A 25,382-nucleotide genomic window follows, 5' to 3' on the forward strand; every position below is an offset into this window, starting at 1 on the left:
TGTGAAATAATTTAATCATTACCCCTGGAATTGTAAAGCCAGACAAGCCTTGCTCGCAGCTGTCTCCCCTGGCAGGACAGATATTTAACTAAATCTAGCACCTAAAGCTACGTATTATTTAAAGAGCTTTTTGCAAAGAGTTCCAGAGGAGACCTGATCCAACTTGTTGTTCAATAAGTTGGATTTAAATAATATAAATGAGGAAAAACACGTGACTAAGAATTCAGGTTGTTTTTTTGAAAAGTACAGCCATATCCTTTATCCTTGGCGGCAAACCTGTCGTCAGGTGAGCGTGAACTCTGCCATACTTGTGCTGCAATACTAAAATTTGCAATTTCTCCTCCCAAAAGGTAAAAAAACCTTCCCTTTATTAAGAAAACCCAGAGAAGCGCCAGACAAAGTTGTGGTCTCACAATGAACTTTACCATGTTAAGAAATAAAAAATTAAAAATAAAAGAAAGAAGCCTGGTTCATGACCTCTTGAGGGAAAACCAAGGTATTATGGGTTATAGATAAGATTGTTTCTGGAGAAATCTACATATACATAAGGTTACCCAGCTGTGCAGCCATGAAACATATCTTTCCTGATTAAATAAGGAACTATAGCAACCAAGGGTACCATGGCCTCACATATGCTGCAATAATGAGACATAATGAAGGGTCTTCTGGGAGCTCTCCCACTACTGCTAAAATTTTATAGCATCAAAATTGGGAACTAATTTTGAAAAATAGAAAATCCTATTTAATATTTGATGTGCCTTGGTACTTCTTTCCTTTATAATCAAACAATTTCCTCTAAACATCCACATTATTTATGCTGAAAAAAAAAAATCAACTGCTCCTGCTGAATCAAGTCTCAAAGGGAAAGATAATAATATCTCATATGAACTTCACAGTATTTGCTCAGTATATCTTATTTGCAGGTATCATCTTATTTGAATAATCATATGCTTGCAATTTTCCAGCTCCTGATCAAAAACTGACCGGTCATCAGAGCAAACTTCCTCCAAAACCCACACATGACTGTTATCTGTACCTGGTGTTATTAAGAAACATCCCCTTTTTTGGGACCCATTCCACCAGTTATCTATGTATAAACTTACACATGCAAGAGCTCTCATCTTATTTCATGGACATGTGACTTTTTCCTTGCTGTAAAACGTGACTTGAAATAATTTTCTGGTCAATCTTCCAATTCCTTGTCCAGCTGCCATTTCAAGGGAAGGTTTTCTGCTGCACCTTTTGTTCCCTGCAAGGGCAGGCAGTCCTGCCTGCAGCGCTAATTGCTTGGGAGCCCGGAGAAGGGGTGAAATTCCACCGCAGCTGGGTTACATCTGGATTGAACAGAGGCCCCATCCCTGGACAAATAATCCCCACGGAGAAATTACTGCTCAGTCATCAAGGGTGAAGAAACACAAAGAAGGTAGTAACACCAGGGGTTTTTATCCTTTTGAAGCGACAATACCACCTTCATTCCTAAAGCCATGGAACAGCGGAATGACCACTGCGGTACAGCTGGACTGGGTGAAACGGTTTAAACCAAAATGGTGATGGGAAGATAAACAAAGATGACAACCACAACTGCAGGCTTTCGTAAGCTTCCCTTCACTTGCAGCAGCTCTGAAATCGGCAGTTCTCTTTCATTTGCCTGAGTAATGAATTCATTTCGCTTAAGAAATTACTGCCTGCTCAGAACCTTTTCCCTTCATCCCATCACAAACTGGTGAAAGGAAGAAATGCCACTACCTGCATTTAGAGGCTGATGATTTGATTGAAGATGAGAGGGACTGGTGACTAAAGCTGTGATTAGGATATGGCATAAGAATAAAGCTGGCAATGAAAGGGCACACGCAAATTCAAAGAGAGACAATCTGGGAAATTGGCCTGGGACTAAAACCAGGCCATTTCCCAGGAAAAAAAACGGGATGGTAAGCCAGGAGCAGAGAGGAACCGCGACTAGCTAGACATGAAGACTTGTTTTTAGAAGTGAACAGTGAGGTAAAAAGTTAGAAAGGGGACACACACTTCCTGCGCCCCAAATGTTTGAGAACACAGTCTCACATTACCATCTGCCCAGCAGCGGAGGAAGTTATCACTCATCTCTTCCCCTCCACACTTGTTTCCACACCCATCACTCCTCTCTCAATCAGCTCTCTGCTCCTTAATCACATCAAAGCACGTTTCTAAGACCACAGTTTGAAACTGTCTAAGTAAAAATGCTCCCTAAACACAATTCCTCTTTAATATGGAAATTTAGGCCTGCAGTCTTCCAAATGGATGAGAATAAGGGAGCAGTAAACTGTAAAATGCAGGTAATGGGGCTGGGAACAAGAAATAGAGAATAAGGTGGGAATCTCAAGGTACATTTCAACCAGTTGATTTATAATCTGGTGTTACATCCTAAAGCGGCATACAAGTTCCAGTTTGAAGAATCACTTGGAATTTATGAGACCTACTTTTGGAAAGAATAGGACTTCTTCCATTCCTCAACTAAATCAGCCCCCTGCTGTATAGCCTGGGTCTTAAAATTAGAATTCTGATGTTAATCTCTGGTTTTGGTTTTTTTTCCTTCTTCTTTTGATGAAGGCAACGCCACTGTTTTGGGGAAGACAAATAAACTACCTATGAAACCTTTAATTTACTTATCAAATCATACACCAAACTGGCAAGCACCATACCAAACACTGGTTTGCAGACCAGACTTGACGTATTCAACACGGAAACCTTAGGCTTGCTTTGAGCGAGGAGGATGACTGAGATGATGTTCCAGCTGGAAGAGCAGTGAAGTTGTGCAGTTAGAGGCAACAGCATATCCATACACACATGCACAGAGCCTGCGAGCCTCCAGGCAACTTGAATTTTGGCACTTCCCAACCTTAAGTACTTGGATTTGCACCTTAATAACATCCTCGTGTATAATACGCTCATAGATCGCTCAGCCGAGACATAATTGATTTAATCAACCACATTTGTGAATTATTTGGGAAGCTTACCCCAGTTTGCTAAGTTGCAGCCCTGCCCAATAGAAATTAAAGCAGATGCCTCTGTGAAGCCCAGAGAAACAAGCTGATAATGTAAAAGGAACAGACTGAACTGTAACAGAAGTGTGACAAAACATATTTTGTTCTTTGCTACTGTATATGTAGCCAAAACTACAACACTACAGATCTGCCAGTCCAAATGGCACAACCATCATTTTAAAAAGAAAATAAACTCTAAAAGAAACTTGAATTATAAACTCTACGCATTTTGAGGCAGTTACATGAAGAACAAGGGAAAATAAGTAAATTAGGTGAATTTGTAAAGAAAAAAACTATTCTACAAATAATCATAAGGTAGCATTTTTTGTAGGAGAATCATTGAAATTCTCCAGCTGTTGAAAGAGGCTAGATTTGATTGATAATAAAATAAGGTATTTTCTTAATGCAAAAGACTTTTTTTTCAGTCATCAAATATTTTAAAACACTTTATTAGTAGTACTACACAAATTAAAATTAGAAATAAACAGTGTTTCCCTAACATAATGAAAAAAGGCACAAGTAAGAACAGTGAATTTTCTGTATTTAGAATTATTAACAGCAGTAGCCTCAAATATATCACATTTGTTCTATATACAGATTTTCTCCCCTTAGTGCAGAACTGTTTATCTAGCAGTACTTATTTCCAGTTGGTAGTCCTGCCATTCCCTTAGAGAATTTGCTGTATCACCAATTAAGGTCTAATTGTCAGAAAGTTGCTCTCAGTAGAGTATGTTTTCCCTTTCTCCAAACATCATCCTGTTTTTACCAGTAACACTTATACACAAATTAAAATTCCTCTTCCTTCCAAACAGGAATCAAAATTTCTACCTGCAAAACCGATCTGGGTTTTTACATTTTTGCTTCGCCTTCAGGGAGCTGATTTTTGCCCTTTTCTACATGGGCCTTTTACAAAACATACTGTTTCCTAGGCTCATTTTCCAACTGGAAGCTGGAGAAAACATTACCTCTCTGTTCACAAAGTAATTAGGTCTGTGGAGTATTTTAGACTCTGTGATAATAATGCTCATAGAAATGAGGTTTGCCATGTGTTTTCTTTCATATCAACGCCATCTTCAGCAGTCACTGGCCCTGGTCACTTCACATCTCAGGTTACTCTTTCCCCACTACATTTGGTTTTAAAAATAAAGTCTAAATTGTTGCTACAAAGCCATTCAGGCTAAACTTGAAGCCCTAGAAAGGGCAGGGAGGTTTTTATTTGTCTCTTAAATCACAGAAGCTGCCTACTTTGCACTCTTCCATATGTCATTAGAATGAAAATTAGCAACTCTAAGCTGCACTGCCACCCAATATTATCAATTCAAAAAGATGAGCAACTGCAAAGACAGACTTGTACATGCAGGTCTTCCACTAATGCTTCTTAAAAAGCAGCTCCACGGATGTAAGGGTTTTAATCCTTCATTACCAATCACGACATTTCATTTTCTGTATTATAACACAAGTTCATTCCACTTCACACTGTCTCATACAGGGCTCTTAAAGCTGCAAGGAAGAAAAGCACACTGAAAACAAAGGAGGACAGATTCTTCCAAAACTCAACAATCTTGCCATCTACTCTGCTGGAGATTTTCTTGGCCTTTGAAAAGCTGCATATTATAATCCATAAGCGCTTTGCTTAGAAGAAAGAACTCTGGAAAAATGTGATCAGGAAAGAGCGACTCATAAATGAGTAGTGAAGCTCTGCAGAAAGAGCAGAAAATTTGAAATAGAAGGTGAGAGGTGAATGCAGAGCTGATTTCATATTCCTTCATTCTATGCAGCAAGAGGAGAGTTGTGAACTCTTTCTGTAATATCTGTAATTTCAATACTTGGGTTTTCCTTGGCTCCGTAGCTTAATCCTGGGTTTTATTCAAAATTGTCTTTGAAAATATAGTGACTAAGAAGTAATTGCTTTCATTAGAAACAGAAAGAAGAAACCATTGTAAATTCTTTTCATTACAGGAGGTGGGGAATTAAGGACGATGACAATCTCCAATCTCTGACCTTCGGGGTCAGTACATCAGCAGACAGCAGCACAGCCACCTTCTCCCTCCTTCTGGGAGATGTGAGTGTCATGTAATGTCCACATTCTCATTTTATTCAACGTGCACATTTTAAAGTAATAACCTACAAGAATCAGCAAACAGCTGGTGCCATTTTTCTATGCCTTCATGCTCACACCTGTATACACATTTGATGTAGAAATTAATGAGTTTGGGGCTTAGAGATACCTTTAAGGAACATTCTACTGATTAAGGACTTTGTTTTGTATTTAGGCATACCAGCATGAAGGCTTCAGTAAACAGGTTGATATTCAAAAGTGCCTCTATAGCTACAAGTCAAGTACCTCCATCACTCCTTTATTTCACTTGCATTTCTTTTAATACCCCCCTGTAACACCAATTAAAACAATTCTAAGCATTTTAAATTGCATTTCGCATTTTCCTCCTAATTGTAGCCTGGTCCTCCTACAGAACATTCTTTCCTGGTTCTCCTCAGGACCAGGAAAACAGCTGTAGATCTTAACCTCTGAATAACAGATTTAAAAACATCACCACCCCCTGTCTGAGCCTAACAAAACACGTCTTTCCTGCCGTGTTCACCTCATTCTTACCTCACCGAAAGGGACACTGTCGAGATCGGTCAGCATGAAACTGAACAACTTTGACAGATGTCCCAATCTACAGATTTTCCTTTAGGGAAACCAACCAAACGCTTGATTTTAAAAACCATCTTCTGTAGACTGGAGCATACTCAATGCCTACCACAGACTGGTACACGCTCAAATGCTCATCTTCATTCTCACTGCAACGCGCAGCGCTGCGCGTCACGTCCGGCACTCCCAGCCTGCTCTCCCTCGGAAACCGCGCCCCTCATCTTCAGCTACGGGAAGAGAGCCTCAACAGAAAGTTCCTAAGATGACAGAGCAGCACCTTATTAAACGGAAAAGAAATTGTGTTTTCTGCATACAAGACACGTTCAGGTATTTGCCTGTGCGGGGAAGAAGCGTTGACATTTTTCTAGACCACACTGCATTGACGTAACAAACGGACGGTGAATTGCCATACATCATGTGGGATCTGTGATTTAGGGAAGGATTGTGATCCTCTTTCCCAGATTTGCAGCTCTGTGCCCCAAGATGAAACAAAAAGGAAAAAGGGAAGAAATACATTCCTTACGTAACCACCTGCCTTTTCACCTTGGATTTGTATCAAGAGCGCCTCAAATTTTCAATGACCATGAACTAAAGGTCCCAGTCTAAGAAAATTAATGTCCTATTTTTATGCATTTATAGATGTACACGCATGCTAAATCTGACTTCATGAAGCAATTGCAAGATGAAGTCAAAAACTACATATATAGCGACACACATATATATATATATGTACATATAAATATGAAAGTCATGTACAGATAGAGAGTAGGAAGTGTGTATGTTCATGCTTTACTTGTGAGTACATAACACTGTAATTACCTCATAATGAAATTAAATTACATGAGGAGAGCTAGTGCAATGGTCTATCTGAGACAGAAAGAGACCTCACAATCAAGTTCAGAGTGTTGTGGACTCAGCACTCAGCAACTGATGAGTGAAAAACAAAACATCACTTCCTAATGCCCAATTAAGGCAATGCAGCAGCAATATTAAAAGGCTGAGGACAGCAGTGAGCATGACTGGATGGACTAAATCTTAGATTATTTTCATGAACGAAACAGACAATCATGTTTCTATATCACCAGCTGGAACCGGAGCACCCCCTTAAAGAATCACAGGCTGAACATGTATTTAAAAAAAAAAAAAAAACCAAATCAGAAAAACCCGAACTGATCGCATAGCTGTATCAGTTCCTGTAAATAGCAAAACATAATTTATTTATTTTTAACTAACTGCTCGGAAAGAGTAATTAGCAGGATACAATTAGGCAACAACTGAGAAATACTTAAAATCAATCCAGAGACTTCCTGTTTATGATTATTACCCATAAGATTGTATAAAAAGACTGGAGAAAGGAAGCTGGCACCCTATTTAGCCAAAGAGCAAAATATATATCATATTTTAACAAAAACAAGAAAGAAAGTGGAGTAGAGCACACATTTTAAATACAGCCACAGCAGTTTATGTTAAGGGTCCTTTGAAATAAACCGTGCTTGCTTATTTATTTATAGAGCTTTCATCATTATATCTCTAGGTGCACTACGAAATGAGAAAATCCACTAATTTCCTTTTAAAGCTGAACTAAAACTTCACTGCAGTAACAGAAAGAAAAACCAAACATATATACAAGAAAGAAAGAAAGAAAGAAAGAAAGAAAGAAAGAAAGAAAGAAAGAAAGAAAGAAAGAAAGAAAGAAAGAAAGAAAGAAAGAAAGAAAGAAAGAAAGAAAGAAAGAAAGAAAGAAAGAAAGAAAGAAAGAAAGAAAGAAAGAAAGAAAGAAAGAAAGAAAGAAAGAAAGATTACAAGAATAACTGACCTGTAAAGTAAGACTTTGCTTGCATAGGAAATTTGAATAAATCCTATAAAATATGTTAATTTGAGAAATCTATTTGCTTTGATCTGATGCAACAAAAAGCTCATGAATAACAAGATTTTGGGCTGAACCAAACACCTTGAAAGGGTTACAGTCTACCCAGAGCCACCGGCCTACCAATGGAACTATTACAGCTGTGCAGAAAAAAATACATAAATATTAACATTTTAATTGGCTGATGCACTGTCACAGTGGGGAACTTGTGGATACAGCCCTCTCAAACCCTCTCTATTTACAGAGATGAAAAAGAACAGCATGCAAATAGTAAAAGGAGATAAAACACTTTAACAACCCTACAGAATTGCAGCAGCAATCTTCCAGCAAAAAGGGATTAATTAGCAACAAAGGGAAATGGCCATTTGCCTTAAATTATCAGTTCTTCTCATGGTCATTATTCACCAGGAAAATCTTTGTACCTTCATAGCCATTATCTACATACCTAGGCTATGACGATGCAGTGTACAAAGCGATTGAGAGCTTTTGAAGATAGCTGAAATCCCAGATGAAGCACATATTTTCCATGGAGCCGTTTGTTGTGAGCACACCCCAATCTGACAAATGCATTTGATGTGATACAAGAACATGCCAACAGACTGACATAAAAAAAAAATTACAAAATAATAACACTTCTTTTCTTGAGGAAAGAATCCTGTCAGTGCTCCTTTCCCAAACTCCTTCTTCTCCATCTCACGGGACGCATTTCATGTTATGTGCACGTCAGGCACAAATTTGAACTTTGGATTTAAACCCCTGCTTCACTTGCACTTAAATTATGTAAATATCAAACCCAAGCCCTGTGAAATCCAAAACAGAGAGCATCTAGTCCTCGTTTAGGACAAAACAGGCTTGTCTTCTTCCTGTTACACATTTTGAATGAGTGAGTGCAGGGCAAGTCTGGTATTTAAAGGCTTCTGCTGTTATACGTATTGCTACAGGGTGCTCTGCAATTCGTCTCATTCCTGTCTCCAATTTTCTCTTTTGCAACTTTCACTCTTTGGTGTCATTAATATTAATTTGGTAAACTGATGTCAAGTTACTATTAAGAAAACCTCCTTTCTTGTTTGTTTTCGGTTTTTGTTTTTTTTTTCCCTAGAGACTTAACTACCAGAAGATGGCTGGACACGGCAAGCAATGTACCTAAGACACAGCCATGACAATAAAAATTTATCCCTGGCTAAGAAGAGGGATGTTAAGATATTTGTGTCAGCTGTTTCTTCCAGACCCTACTGACTGGATAATCACTAGAAATTTTAGCTCATTAGCTCTCAATTAATTGACAAATGGACAGGGTGGCTGGCAAACAGCAGTTGACACATTTGAAGGGACACAACTCCAGGATAAAAGTCAGTCTGTCGTAATTTCTTTCAGGAGAAAACACTCTTTTTTATCACTGTTATAAGGCAACATAGCTATAATAGCAGCAAATCCCAAGTTCAAAATAGTGTCTATGCAATGAAGTACAGAGAAAACCAGCTCTTTGCTGTGACCATGAACACAAGTTCCCCATGCCAAAAGAATTGTTTAAACTGTGCCTACAAACTGTATTTTGGCAGGGAAGACAGGTAGGTCTGGTCCACATTTAAGATATGCTAAAATACTTATGGTTATATGGGAATTAATTCTTCTCCATGCTTGCAAAAGCCCTAGGAAAAAAATAGTTACACTGGCCAAAAGAAAGAGAGAGAATGAGAGAAACAGAAAAGCAGACAGATCTTCTGGGATAACCAACTTAAACTGGGTTCAAATGATGCTTCCAAGAGACTGCAAATATAATCTGTCCTCTCTCTGAGTTTGTAAAGACAAAATTACCCATTTTAAGTACAGAGCTGAAAGAAACCATGCTTGTAATAAATAGAACATACTAAAAGGTGATGTCTCCTTCCCAAATTCTAGCACAGGCAACAAAATCTTATGGGGAAAAAAAAGAAATCCAAAATTAAATATGCCATCAATTTGAGGTCAAAGAAATCAAGCCAATAAAGAAATCAGCAAGCAACAAAAATGTGATTACCGTGAGCAAATCAAGTACAGGAAAAAGAAACCATGAGGAAAATAACTGAATACTAGGTGGGAACAGCAGTGCACAATACCCAACAAAAATCCCCACAGCCTACCCAAAGCCATAAGGGAGGGCAAACCTCAGCTCCTGCTCGCTTTGCTTGAATAAAGTACATAAAATCATACGCTTTATTTCCTCGAAAAAAATGTAAAATATTGCAAAGAAAAAAACATTGCCATGCAAAAGAGAGCACTTAGATTTCTGAAGTCAAAATCCGTGACACATTTTTAAAAGAGCTTACTTTTTCTCAAAATACCAAGTGTTTTTCTTCACTCCCTCCAAATGCAGGTAATTTTCTTCACAATTTTCACCTTTGCACTGTTGAGCATAATGGGACGAATAATACATGATGCACAAATAAGTTATGATGCTCCATGCAAGTTATTAGCAGTGAGATGCTGAATGTGTGATAAATCTAGACCCGAAAGTGAAATATGCCTCCTAATTAAAAATCAATTATTAAAAACAGTAAAGAATGAAAAAGAAAAAAAAAAAAAAAAAAAGCTCACTCTCCAAACTCATAATGAAATCCTGGAAACTTCAGAGTTATGTGAAAAGCAGAAAGAAACCTCCAATATCCAACATCTATATTTAACTAAAGACTCCATTGTGGGTTTCTTGATTTTATGATTGAACAGTTCTGTGAAAAACTGTTTCTGGTAACTTCTGTGCTTTTATCGCTTCATTCCAAATGGTCATGAAAACGAACAGACAGCGTTTAAATTGGGAATGCAAGGACAAACCACTGCTCTGGCTCCGGGAAATCGAAGTGCAGGGATGCCCTGATGTGGCTCCGAGGTGATGCAGGGATGATAAGCAGCCACCCAAAGCCACCAGCCCCTGAACTCGCAAGCAAGTGCAGAACGTTCACCCACAATGTTGGCCATTGGGTTTCTTGGCAGGTCTCTTCCAGAAAATTGTTTTAACACCCAGGGAAAGTAATTTGCAAGCGTTAGATCAGGATGTGCAAATAACTATTTCCAATTAATTTGCGTTCAGTTGTGAAAAGATTTCAAACACAGAAGAGCTCAAAAGCGGCTCAAAATCACACCACCTGTTGCATGAGCTTGGACAAGCGGAAATTTCCAGTTTACATTTTCAGTAAAACTAAGAACATGTATTCATACCTCCAGCAGTGACAGAGAGATTAAATTAACGAGCACTACTGAGGAGATCTGAATCCCATTATTGGAGAAACTACACTGGTATTATGCATTATCATAAATATTCAGCATCTGCAATCAAAAGAAGGCTTTGGTGTTTACGTATATAATAAAGTTTTAATAATTCACTATCAATATTTCACGCAGCGTGCTACCGTCACTTTCTTCTGGGTAAAAGAAAAAATACGCCCAGAATTTAAAATCCACAGCCATTCCACTGGGAATGAAAGTGTCTGTGGAAGAGTACCAAGCTATTCTTCCAAAAGCCAGGGGCTCCAGGCTCCATCTGCCTGTGGCTGGCCAGGGCTGTCTCCATCTTGTGTACCCCTGAGCAGGTCCAGTCTGCAGACTCCACACACTTCACCCTTCTCCAAAACATGCACCCATGGGGCCTGACCAAAATCTGGAGTACTTTGGCAATGAAATTCTCAGGATTTTTATTCAGAAAACTTGGAAACCCCAAGCCAGTGTGCTCTGAGGTCATCAGCCGCCCTACCCATGGGCGGCTGATGGCACCTTCACAAATGAAGCCCCTCAGCATGAGCAGTCATCCTCTAAGCCATAAAACTCAGATTTGGTATTTTATATACCAAAATATTTGGTATTTTACCTGTACCACGAGCAGGAGGGTGCACTGTTACCCTTCCAGCAGAGATCAAGGGCTGTGGGATTGGGGGTCTGGCCACGGGGGCTGCAGCAGCCTGGAGGAACCCACAGCGTGCCCAAACCCAAGCTCCCACAGCAGCTCCCCCAGAGCCCTGAAGACACTGATTTTTAAAATGGCAGCAAAAGCCCCAAAGGATGTCAGGGCAGGAGGAGGGAGGGAGGCAGAAGATGAGGAGAAGGGGCAGCAGCACCTGGGGCTGCCATCACCTCAGCCCGCCATGAGGGGAGAGAAAATATTTTTAATCGTCGCTCGTAACGCATAAAATACAGGGAAAATCCCAACTTGACCCACAGCACAGGCTCATCCCATCTGCTGCAAAGGGAGAGCCACATTATCAAGGGCCACACTGAACAGACATCAACTTCTGAAGTACAGTCCAGCTGAATAAATAACACAGAAAGTTAATAGCCAAATCCTTTCAGCAGCAGCAGTGCTCCAGGAACCTGATTGGAATTTGAACATTTGCATTGATTTATATATTTTTTTTTCAATGTTACCAGCTGGGAGCAAGTGCTGGAGAGGAAGTACAGGAACAGCTCTGCAAAAACAGGAACAGCTAGCGAAGAAGGATTACCTCCTAAAGGATTATCTTTTAAACAAAGAAAAATTTGGTATACTGCAAACAACTAACTCAAATCAAAAGAAACAGATTAATCCAACAGGATTAACAGGTAAGGCCGCCCTGTACTTTAAAGTCCAGACACACAGTCAAGGAACGTGAATGGTTTTATTTAGATGATGTTATTTAGTAGTCAAGCACCTTTTCATAGTCCAAAATAAGAGCCGCCTGTTCAGTTAAAACAAAGGCTTTGACGACTTATCCTGCAGCCTCACAAGCAACAGAGATCTCCTGTCTTTTTACAGAGCCCTTTCCTTTACCCTTACACATGTAAGCTCTGATCATAGAGCTCTTTTAACTCCCACCAGGAAGGAAGATTAGTTGCTGCCTGCACTGCTCCTGCGCTGTGAAACTTCCAGAACTGAGCTCTCTTACTTCCCTCTGGGTGGCAGGGAAAGTCACTGAAAACTGAGATCAAGCTCTTTATGGGTTCATCTTTCCTGAATTGTTACCACTCACGTAGATTTTACACAGCCACAGTACTACAGTAACACCAAAAGTAAAACAGCATCAATCTACTGAAATAGAACAGCATCCATCTATTTGGAAACAATACAATGATACATACTTGAGCATCCCTGCCCTACCAGTGGACACGTTAGTAGTGTCTCTGACCTGCTCCAAAGATTCGGATTCAAATCTACTTGACCATTCTGGCAAACAGAGTAAGGTAAGTAACCAAGTTTAAACCACAAAAATAAAATTAAAACACCAACCAGAGATAAAGCCCCACTCATTTACTAAAATTACGTTTTACTGTATTTTAATATTTCAGCATTTCTGTTAAAATTGTTTATTAATCACACATTTGATATTCCCGTGGGGTAAATTAAAAAGCCTAAGCACTTAAAAACACAACGCAGCATAAGGCAGTTCAGCAGTTCCTTTATGTTTTAGTCAGCCTCATATACGTGTCAGCCCCTACTCTGACCCAGAGCTGAAACCCAATTCAGCAGCAGTTGCAAACCTTACCTCTTGATGATAGGAAACATTGTCGACTTTGGTGAAGTTTTCCATCTAATAAATTTGTATTTCCAACTTTTGAACTTACATTCTTTTACAACCAACTAACCTCTGCATTGGTCCAGCATATATTTCAAGTTTGGTTTAAGAATGAATTAAGCATTAAGCCACGACTCACCTCCTCCACCTCCAAGAAGGCTGGAATTAGCTGTAAGAAAAACAAAAAGGGAATTGTTAGCATTGAGCTTCCTAAATATACATGGAACCAAAGCAGAAGATGTTTCACAAGAGGTTTTCCATTGTTTCAGTAACTTTGCTACGCTTCCCTTACCCGAAAACATTTAATTCAAAAACAATCACTAATTGTAAATTGCAATTACAATCTTTACCTTTGCAATATCTTTGAAAATGGAAGCTAATAAATAAAACAATAATACAATTACTAAAGCTAATGCACTGAATAGGTTATGAAATTACAATCCTGCATTTAGAATTCTATAAACCGTATTCCTTTGTGATCACCAAATTAATTCAAAATTTTCATTGCAGAGAAACTTAAATAGACTTTGATGCAACTTCTGATTATCTCTCCTTGTTTTTCTATGCCGTGGGACCTTTGGGGATGACGATGAGAAATCCTGGCTCCATTGATGTAAAAAGGTTTGAGCAACTGAGCTGGGATTTCCCTCAGAAGGCTTAATTGACTCAGCACTGTAACCATCCAGCTACCCAGGCCAGAACTTGATAAATCACTTATGGAAAGCAATTTTCAGATACAAGATGGTCCTTCAAATTAAGCTAGCACAACTGGAGTCATGCCAAATATTTTCCTTTCACTGCCTAGGCAGAAACAGAAGGAATGCCTAAGCTTCTAAATCTGCCCTTCAGATGTGTGGGAAACAAATCCTTGTTGTATCAGAATATATTTAAAACAAAGTAAGAGGATAAAGGAGAGACACAGGTTATTTCTTATTGTTTCCTGATGATGAATAAAGAACAGATAACCCTGCTTCAGGACAAGGGTATATAGCAAGATACACAGAATAAATTAGGTATTTTCTATACATTATTGTTTATATAATTTTCCTCTGCTTCTTCAATACAAATCTGTAAACAGCAATTTCCCTGCTGTTGGGTTTTTTTCATCACTTTTTTGAGACTTTTACATAAAATGACAACCATCTTTGTTTTCTCCTTTATCAGATATTCTGCAAGCACCTTTGACTTAATACCCATTTCCAGCTCAAACATTTGCAGCCCGCTTTCCCTGACACTTCAGTAAAACTGCCTTCATCAGAAAGCCACATTTTCCATCACAGCCAAGATCTGTGTTCGAAAGCACCTCTACATTACTCACAAAGTACTTCTACATTAGTCAAAATGCAATGTTCATTAAAGAAAAAAAAAAAAAATGCAGCTTTATATCCAGCACAGCTGACTATATCAAACCAAAGCAAACTAATTAACCACTCATCCTAGGATTAGTTGCCCTACAGTCACTGAGGAATCCTTGAAACCAAGACCTAGAGAGGTATTCTCCTGCATTTTTCTCATCCAAGTCTGGTTCTAGTACCCTGGAACATTAGAGAAAGGAAAATGGGACCAAATAAAAATTTTTTTTTTCTGAAACAAAGTGATTTGGAGCCATTTTCAAAGAAGCGCTTGTTCGGAGACACAGAAAGGTTGGAGCAATAGGCACAAAATGGAAAACTTTAAAAACGACACCACAATTATTTATAAGTGATGAATATCTCTTGGCTATCCTCTCTAAAGTGCTAGCAGGGAACAAACTCTGCCATGTATATGTTGCCAGTGACAAAGATATAATGATGGCAATAATAAATGTGTGCAGACATGCTGCAAAGAACGTCAATCTTCCTATATTTACCTACTCTTACCCTGACTGAAATTCACTGTTAAACAAAGAAACAAATAAAGCCGGCCTCATGTTTTTTTACAGGTGCTTCCAAAGACCTCCTGTAACAGGCAACGTCACTTTCTCTGCAGTAAAAAAATACTTATCTGCTATAGAAATCAGCAGAGTTCTTATCAGAATAAACTAAAAGGAACCAAGTGTCATCTACTGCCTGCTGTGGAAGCTTATTCTTTTTTAGCACTGCAGAATACACCTACAATTAAACTATTGTAATCATTACATGAGTCATGTTCTGGGATTTCAGTTATGATGTTTCAAGACTGGAGACACACAGCTAAAACCTGTTACCAAAGTTTCCACTACTAAAAAAGTTTCTTCGGATACCCAGCCAACATCCCTGCTGCAAACTTTCATTCAATGGCTTCTCAATTATGTTTCTCTCATTAAGTTTTCCTGACAATGTTCATCTTTCCAATACTTTCCAAAAACTTCTTAATAACATATAATGTAAGTCAGCCCCACATAGTTCTCTATAGAAACAGTAAAAACAGTTCAAATGGATTTTTGGCAATGCATCAACTACAGCTATTGAAAATGCACTAATAATTCACAGGCACTCTTTTTTTAAAAAAATTTTGCTTGCATAATACAAGGAAAATCAAACCATTTTCTTATGATCCCAAGAAAGAACAAGATTGATTTATATTTACAGTTTCTTTTCTAGAAAGAGAATGTGTCAAAAAGCAATTTCTATTTTCAGATTTTTCAGACTCTCCCTGGAAGGTTCAATAAAACACACGTCTCTTTCCATATTTGGAAAGTCTTACCACTACAGAAGTAACTCATCACTTAGCACCAAATGAATCTTCTCCCACCCAGAGGTCAGCACAGCCCCATGGCTGCAATCACATCGTGTTGTATTGGAGCAAGCGTGGCCATGGATGATCTTTAGGGTCCCTTCCAAGCCAAATCACTCTATGATTCTATGATGCTATGATTCTATGATTCTATGATGCTATGAGTCTATGATTCTATGATGCAATGAGTCTATGATTCTATGATGCAATGAGTTTATGATTCTATGACTCTATGATTCTGTGACTGCAGATTGTAAATCCACCTTGGCTAACCCCTTGTCCTTACTTCTCTTTTCCAGAGCTGCGCAAGATTCTCAAGGTACAGGAGACTTGGGGTGGGAGGAAATAGGAAGACAGAACTGCTACCAAGTTACCAAAACAAAGAAAAATAAAAGAAAGCAAACAAGAGTAAGAGGGGCTCCAAAGAAACGTGAGTAAAGGCTTCTTGCACCTCATTTCAGTCCTGTATCATCCTTTCAAAGTGACCTGCCCAAGTTCTCTGAAATTGCCTCCTTAAAAACTACAGCCCACAATAGATTCCTGGCCATTAACTCTGAAAATCTACTCATAATACAAACTTGAAATATTATTTTAATACATACACTGAGAGGTCAGGCAGCCAGCAGACTACGTACTGCCGTGCCAGACTGAAATACAAGACGTGCTGATAGAGCCCCATCCAAAACATCATTGGCAATGGCCCTCAAGAGGCAACAGAGGTGAGAGCTCATCTAATTTTAAATATTTTTGCCTACACCAGTAACATGGGCTTCAGTTAAAAAAAAGAAGCACGCACACACACGCACAAAAAAAAAACCAAAACAAACCAAAACAAACAAACAAACAAGAGCACCATATCTTGGGACCAGTTCCTGCGGTGTCCTTTAGACAGTGTCTTCACGATGACACAAATTTGCAGCTCTAGAGATGCTGTGCATCACCACTGCTTTCAAAGGAGACTTGAGTGCTGCATTCTGAGAGACAGATCTCATCTCCACAGCTTGTCTCAGTACAGCGAACAGAAATACATCTTGAAGCATTAAGATGGCTTTCAGCCCTTTAGCTCTGGGTTTCTTTTTAACAGGGACATTTGAACCATTAGCAGAAAAAGTGTTTCTACAAAGTTCAGCTACACCTCTAAGAAAAAATCCACTCTAAAAAAAAATCACTTCGACAAACAAACGGCATCTGAACGCTGAGGGTAACAATTTAGCCCTTAATGAGAAGTTTATAGCCCCAGATTCAACCAGAAAGTCAGTATTTCAAATTACTTAAAACCTCGATGGACTAGATATACATGCTTTTTAACAGCAGCAGGACAGCCCTAGTAAAGAAACCCGGTGAACCACGTTCTCAAGGTCTGCTATACCCTGAGAATTCAACTCTTGCTTTAAGAAACAAAATCCTTTTAAAAACTAGTGTGGGGAGAGAAGGGAAAAAAAGAAAATAAAATACCTGGAAGGAAAGAATTTAAAGCAAGCTTAGTTGCTCATTATGGAATAACCACAATGAAAGCTCAGGTTACTAAAATATACAAATTTTAATAATGAATATACCAGCACACTTAAAAAATAAGAACCGAATATCAATGTTTTAAATCTCAGCCTTCTTAATGAGTTACGCTGTATCACTTTCCAACACTTTTTTGACTGAATAAGCAGACCAGAAACTCTGGTGTGGCATTAATATTTTCATCACTGTTCTCTTTACATCAACATTCTTGCCAAAGAGTAGGGTTATTTGAAATTTTGAGGGAAGCAATTGAATGCTGAAGAAGTTCACCTCAAACGAAACTGGAAATCTTCCTGTGCTGCCAGCCAGAACATACAAAAAGTGAAGAGGGATGAAGGTATGGGTTGGTTAAACAGGCATTTTCAGGCACAGCATTATTTTTTCTGCTGTCAATTCTGAGGAATTTAGAGAATAGGAAAGACGTGAATAGCAATTTTTGTGATGTCTCTGGAGATAACACACTTTTAGCTTTGTTAAAAACATAGCTGAATAACCGGTTGCTTTTTGTTGGCATATACTCATCTGACAACAATTTAAGAACATAAATTCTTCTGGGAGCGTGTCTTTGTCAAGTATTAATGGCACTAGTAACTTAAATTGACATCTATGTCATGCAGCCATGCATCTGTCAGTATAATAAAAATATACTTTTAAAAGATTAGTTGATATTGTCTGACTTTGGCAGCAGATGTTTGAGCTTATTTTGATGTAAAAAAGATTGAATATTTTTGTCAATACTTTCTAATTGTGAAATTTATTCAAGGAGACATCTTTATAACTGGCAGTATTGTAAGATGCAAGACATTCTATTGCCTCAGACACCATTTTTATTCATCAATAAAACATCATAAGAGTCAGCTGGTGAGCAGAGTAACAGTAATTTATGGAATGGGAAGCTACGTGTTTTGTGAGACATCCTTACCTGTCACTGCATTTCGTTTCATCTTCTCTCAAGAAACCAGAGAGAACAAAGAGGAGTGAGATAACAGCTGAGCCTTGTACATCCAAACATTTTTTAGCAAGAGAAGTGTTTGGGCGCCTTAAAGTAAAAAGTGCTAGGCTTAAAGATCATGAAGCCATTTTGCAGCCAATATAGTAAATAAAACAGTCACCACTCTACTTAAAATGCTTCCCTCCATACTAAGCCACAGCAATCAGGAGAGGTAAAATAACATTATAACAACAGACAGGGCCAGATTGGCAAAGTTATGTCAGAGGCTAATGATGCAAAGCAGACACTACTGGAAATTAGAAAACCACTAGGCCTTCGAAATAAGACTGACTTAAAACACTTACGTTACTACACCCCAGAAACAGCTCCAGAATGCAAGTGGGACAATGTACAGAAGATTTCTACAAACAACTTGCTCCTCTCCAGGTTTGCTTGCTTTCAATGTGTGATCAAGAGCACATCATACTCTCGATACACACTCAAAAGACTTCAGCTTCATGTACTAAAAATTTTCCTCTTCTGCCCATAAAACCCCGCCGTAAATAGAAGCAATGGTCTGCCCAGTCTCATTTTATTCATCGCGGGAAGTACCAACTTCAAGCTCTCTGTCTAAAAGGCCAAGATCCCTAAGAAGCATGGCTGAACAATTCAGCTCATGAAGTTTCCACCATCTTTGTTTTAGCAGAACAGATGAAGTGGGATGCTACAGAAGGGATTGAGTTTTCCACATCTCACCTTTTTTTCTGATACTGAAACTGCATAGCACAAGTTAAAGATTTAAAACAAAACAAAACAAAACAAAAAACCTAATGGAAGGCTTTGAGCAGTTGGAAGCACAGGTTTTGTATTTGGAACCAATAAAATAGCTTTGTGGCTCACTTGTCGCAACCTGTGATTTTCTCTTCCCCACTCACAAATTCTGTACATAGAAAAGATTTTTTTAAACTAAGGTTTCCTAACTTTGCAAATAAAGTAGTCATTGTCTCCAATTTCAGGCTTGTAAAGGGTATGTCAGAGGTAGATTAAGGGGAAAAAAAAATAATCAGCAGACTAGTAAGTGCTCTGGAGTTGATCCTGTCAAGGAAATTGCCTTCACAACATTCTGAATTCAATAAGGAAACAATAACTGTCATAAGGTCTCAGTTATTTTTCTTCTTCTAATACATTACCAACTCAATACATGATGTGCATTTCTGCAAGAAGGTTATTTTTGAAAGTTATATATTACATCCATTAAGCTTAATCAGTCATATGCAAAGCACCTCTGAAATCTGATATGAAGAGTAAAAAATCCCCGCCAAATGCACCAAAAACCCAACGCAGGCAAGGCAGCAGTCAGCAGCATGGGACAGAAATGAGCACACAGCTATCAGGGTAACATTTTCAACTTGGCCTAATCGGAGGCTTAACTTCAAAGCAGAGGGAGCAGAATGATGGGTTTTTTTACCATACAGTGAAATACAGTAATTGCTTTAATGCAGGGTGAAAGAAAATTAACAGAAATTGAAGTTGACTAACACATCCTGAGAAAAATCCATGAGAGGAGGTGTTTGGCCCAGAGTACTTCCTAAATGCTGCTGTATAAACTTCCAGATGGTCTGAAGTTCAGGCTGCAGCTTTACAAGAAGCCTAAACTTTGCAGTAGCCTCAGGACTCCACCAAAATTACTTCTTGGTGGGGAAGTCAGACAACCACAACAAAAAAATGTAACTTAAAAAGAATATCCCAAAAACCAAATTAAACTTGTTTTTTAAAGAATGGTCCCGAACACAAACTACACAAAATACTTCCAAGTGAAATTTTTGCAAAAACAGCAGTTCATGCTTCCCTACCAATGAAATTCATACTTTTCACACCCACCCAGTGGTATTAATTTCAGCTACACAGGACCACCTATTCCAAACCAAAAGGAAGAAAGTGATGCAGAAGGAGGAGGTTTCCTGCCAGTGCCTCAAGAAGGACAGTTAGAAAAACCTGTTTGATGAGGCTGATGTCATCCTTGGGAGGCAGAAAACTACAGACTTGTTGAATCAGAACCTGCAGTTTGAAGGGAAGGAGTCAGAAAAGGCTAAAAGTGGCTGGTCAGCACAGAAAGATCCACGTTCATGTTTGCTGCGTGCCTCTTTGCAGAAGCCATGCTCATCGTCCCCACTCCTCTCATTTCGGGAAACATCAGAAAAGCCCAAAATTATTTAGAATAATGTCATTCTAAAACACAGGGTGATAAACTGTCACACGTGCTAGCAGATGATAAAGGGAAAGAGATTAATTAAGATTTCATCCATTTCGTGCATCAGTTTGTGGTTTGCTCAGCCACTTAAAAGTTGCCTTCTAGATCATGAAGGTATCTAACAATCCAGCTGAGCTGAAGTGCAAAGCAACGGGAACTTCTTTCAGCGCAGAATAATGAGGACAAAAATATTCAGGTCTACTAGAGCCCATTCTTCATCACACAGTTTGGGCCATTTGTGCGGTTTGTAAATGCAGCACTAAAGGGAATCAGAGTGCTGCAGTATATAATTAATCCATTTAACTAGAATCACCATCAATACTTAAAAGCCCATGCAAAATAAAGTAAGACGTGGTCCAAGGTTCTACTAGCACAATTAGAAAAACAGTTTTGGTAGTAATTATTCCAAAATAATTAGTGAAATTTATATAACTCATGCATCTTTCCAGTATCCCAAAGGAACTAGAATATGTTATCTGGAAAACAGGGAAAAAAAAAAAAATCAGAGTGAAGTTCTTCAAGCTTTTGTTGACTTTGTCTTTTCAAAATTACAGCCAGCTTTGAACGTACCAAAGCCTACCTGTATCTTATGACCTTTTTCTTCTGTTTTTAATTTTTAAAACATAAATATGGTACTTACGGTGTAGCTTATCACTACGTTTCATTTCAATATTTTGCTACTAAAAACCTGCCAATATTTGTCTTCTCTAAGGAAAATGTCAGATTGCAAAAAGCTGTAATAAAGTAACAGTTACCTTCTGAAAATGAAAACCAAGTTAAAAGGCAAGAAAAACTAACATATTTCAGTCCTGAAACATTAATATTCAACGTTCAGGCTTCAAATCAATTTTCAAAAACCCTAATTTGTTACGAAATCAAAGACCGCTGCTGAAAAGAAGCTACCTGGGGCCTTGTCCTGCCATTTTTCCATGGGGCAACCAGCAGGAAGAGTTTCCCTGTGGTGCAAGCACATCCCACACTGCTCCTGCTTTCCTCACAGGCAAACCAAGCCAAGGGTAGTCATGGCTCCAGCTGCAGGGCCACCTCAGTGGGTGTATTTTCAACTCAAAGTACTCTATGTCCACACCACTGTGTTTTCTTAGGGTGGTAACGCTCATGAACAATTCAGTTTGGGAAAAAAGAGAAGAAGAAAGGCACACCTGATGTCCTACAAAACAGAAACAGCCCTGGTGTTTTGGTTGGGTACGGTTTGGTTTTTTCTCAGCTACGCAGACAAGACTTCACTTGCAAATTTTGCCTCCGAGTTAGAGGAAGGCAAGCTGTTATTGCACTGTTTTTGCAAGAGCAGCCTGGAAGGAAGATTTTGACAATGAATTACAAGCTCTTGCAAGCAACTAGCGCAGACTTGTAGGAGCTGAAGAGCCTGCAAAGCACTGAAGTCGACTTTAAAATGTGTCCAACTGGGTGAGTGTAACATGCTCTGCACATGATCGTGTTGCATCACCTCTAATGGTCCTTTCTTTATATAGCCTGAAATTAGAAGCAGCTCCCACTGTGGTCAGTGGGAGCCACATTACAGAAGAAACGGAGAATCTGGTTATGTATTTTAAAGTCGTGGGGGTGTTGTTTTCAAACACAGGCCCAAACTGTTCCTATAGGGCTAAATATTTGTATAACGACAGTCATGTATTCCTTTGTGAGGGAAAGTGGAACTTAATAACCTCAATATTTCAGTCAAAGCAGGAATAATGCATTGTGGTAAAATATGGACTGGACATCATACACCGCCTCTAAGAATATTGTCCCAAATATTTCTGCCTCCTGTTGTCAAATATACTATCCATACTTTATCTTAACTGCCTGTTTCAAAAAGCTATAGCCTGAAAAAATCTGGAGAAGACCGTAAAAGACAGTAAGAATGAAGTGTAGCCATCAACTTACTCTATCAGAGACATCAGAAATTGCCCCTTTTATGATAAAAAGTAAGTCAGCTTAGTCAGATCGATCATCCTCTCCATTTTACTGCTCCTGGAAGGTACAGTCCGTGACACATCTTAAAATGAAGAAACGTAAACTAAAGTTTGAAAAAAACACGGTAAAAAAATACTGTTAGCTTACCATTTTCACATCCCCTGAAAACTTTAAAAACTCTATTCAGGAACTTTAAAGGAAAAGGAAGATCACAAATAATCAAAATGATGGGAATGCCTGAAGATATTTTCAAAGGCGTGACAGAGCCAGGAGCCCAGATGAAATCCCCGGCAATGACAGATTTTAGATTGTGTGGGACAATTCTTTGTTCCTGTCAGCTTGCGGAGGGTTTCTAATCTTTCCTAGCTGCAGATGCTCACGGTCCGTGATTTACCCCAACACCCATCGGATCGAGCTGTGCCGTGCGGTTACTCCCCTGGCAAACAGTGCCCTGCACCCCATTTCCCCGGGCATCACCTGAGTGATGTGAGCTCCTCGTGCTCCCCATGGCTGCCTGAGTAATAAAGCAAGGAGCCCATTTGTTATACTCTTAAAATCCCTCTTTAACGCTAAGACTACAGGCACTTCTTAATGACAACGGAGATTAAAGCTATTATGCAGAAATTTGCAGTAAACTGGCAGCGTTGCTATAAGGTTGAGCATTCCAGCAGGTAATATCTGGCAGAAGCAGCATTAAATGCTTTGATGAAAAATTTACTGAGGTTGTGCCGGACAAGGAGCTTTCGTTTTCTGTGAAGCACAATGGGAGGGCAGGATGTCGCACTGCCAACGCTGATAATGCCGTGCAGACAGAAAAATAATCATCGAGCTGCAACCCCTAATCAATAACTTCATCATGGAGGCACCAGTGGGCCATCCTTAGAATTTCATGTCCTTGCTTCTTGATGAGTCCGCTGGTCAATTTAGATATGGAAATGTTGCCTGTATCAAGCAGGACTCATGCTACCTTGTCATGTAGGCTATTCCCAGAGATGCAACACATTTCCATCATCTAGATGAGACAAGAGGTTTGGGTGCAGAACACACGTGGAAGGCTGATTTCCCCACACAGCCCATGGTGACAGGCAGGCACTCTCCGATGGCAATGTGGGACAACATCTGTGCTTTGTGAACCCAAGAGAGACGATGTGAACTCACCCTCTGGTTGCAAAGATGCTTGTGGTTAATTTACCACCATCACCACAAGCACTTCCACCACAAATCCTTTCAGCCATAACTGCTACCCAAAACTGCAAGAACTGCTCGTACTCGCTATTTTTGCTACTTTTGTTTTTCACTGCTTCTAGTCACAGTCTGCCCATTAATTCAAGAGCAATATCAGCAAGTAAAACAAGTAACAGAAGACATTTGCCCCTTTGCCTGGGCCACAACTCAATCACAAGCTATTTTGTATAGCCTACAAATTATCCTCACCGAGAGTTTCAATAAAAAGAACTGGGGCTCCTGAATCAGAGCTTAGGACTGAGAACGAGAAAGAAAAATCCTACAAACAATTTCTACAGATAAATAAACCAAAGATAAACTGGGGAAAGCTGATTAATCACTTCATAGTATACTGCTTCTTTTTTGTGCTGCTACTGAGCATTTTTAAAGTGCCGCTTAAATAAGAACTCCTATGCTTTTGGTTTATCAATCTCTCTGTAAGGCAAAAAGGGAGACAAACACATGTAGCTGAAAAACCACGCTGGGACGAACGATGGTTCAAAAACCACACTGGTCCAAGCTGAATCATTTTTCTCCAAAATGCTGCAATACATGCAGTCCATCTAGAGCAATTTTTTAACACCTCACTGTCAATGAGATGATATTTTAATGAGTTATTTTTCCTTCTATACTTTACCTCGAGGTAAAATAAAGATCTTAAGAACCTCCAAGCTTTCACCCAGACCAATTGGATCAGTATGTAACTCCCAGTGGTCCGTTCCATGTCTAGGAAATACAAACAAGGATGCTATAATCTAATCTGTGCAGAGCAAACACTTCATTTCACTATCCTAATACTGCTAGAGTGATTTATGAGGCAGCTGAGTAATTCTGAAAAATGCACTAAGAAAACAAAGACAAAATTAGGCAAAGTACAAATGTTGTTTATATGAATACAGAGACCAATAATGTCAAAGGATATCACAGGAATCTTATATGCCATACAAAAGCACATCTGTGATGCAGGTAAAGTATGTTTTTATAGCTGTTCAGAAAAGAAAAAGATGAATCATCTTTTATAGCTCTATATAAAATTACTTTTCTAGTGGCAATTAATAGAGAGAGGCCCCAGAATACCAGTCACACGCTCTAACCATCAGGGAGAAACAAATTATATGACAATGAAACCCCCCAAACTTTAGTGAATATGGAAAATTCTGTTTTCTCTTGAAAAGCAGCCACATGGATCACACATCCTTTATGCACATTAGCAAAGAGGGGGGCTCAGTGGAGCCAGGGAGGATCTGCTGTCCCCAAAGCATCAGGCAAGGAGACTGCAGCGTGAATCCCACGTGACCAAATACCCTGCACAAGTCATTATTTGCAGGAAAGGATGTCCTGCTCATTTATCTCATGGAATGCTGATATCATCCCTACCAATACGTATGAAACCCACCAACAGTCCCAAAATGTTACCAGAGGATGTTACAGGCAGCAAAACCCACAGTGATCTGGCTGGGATAAGGGGCTGTGCTGGAGTATGGCTCTTTTCTTCCCCCAAAGTCTCAGGCAGTCTTTTCTTTATACTTCCAACAAATTAAATCTACTGCAATTAATGATTATAGTTTTTCCTTCAATCAGCCCATACTCCTCTAGGAAATTAACTTAGCTATTAAAGGCCTAAAGGCTGGAAAGGAACCTAGTTAGATGAGTTTTACCTCCTCTGTATTGCCTGCGTAATCAAATGCAGTTTCCCCACCAGTTTAATTCTAATCAGTTTAATTACTGAAAATTACAAGAAAAAAAAAAAAAAAAAAAAAAAACAAATAATTATAACGCTAG

General features: G+C 39.0%; 1 protein-coding gene across 2 annotated transcripts in view; it reads right to left on the reverse strand.

Annotated features, from left to right (window-relative positions):
- MACROD2 (mono-ADP ribosylhydrolase 2) overlaps nt 1-25,382 on the reverse strand; it is an 843,060-nt gene that overhangs the window by 649,666 nt on the left and 168,012 nt on the right. For both annotated transcript variants that reach the window (XM_058419895.1, XM_040059164.2), the window contains exon 4: nt 13,196-13,225. In XM_058419895.1, coding sequence (XP_058275878.1) covers nt 13,196-13,225 — 30 coding nt within the window. The remainder of the gene's footprint in view (nt 1-13,195; nt 13,226-25,382) is intronic.

Source organism: Hirundo rustica, chromosome 3, assembly GCF_015227805.2.
Source record: "Hirundo rustica isolate bHirRus1 chromosome 3, bHirRus1.pri.v3, whole genome shotgun sequence".
NCBI classification, from domain to species: Eukaryota; Metazoa; Chordata; class Aves; order Passeriformes; family Hirundinidae; genus Hirundo; species Hirundo rustica.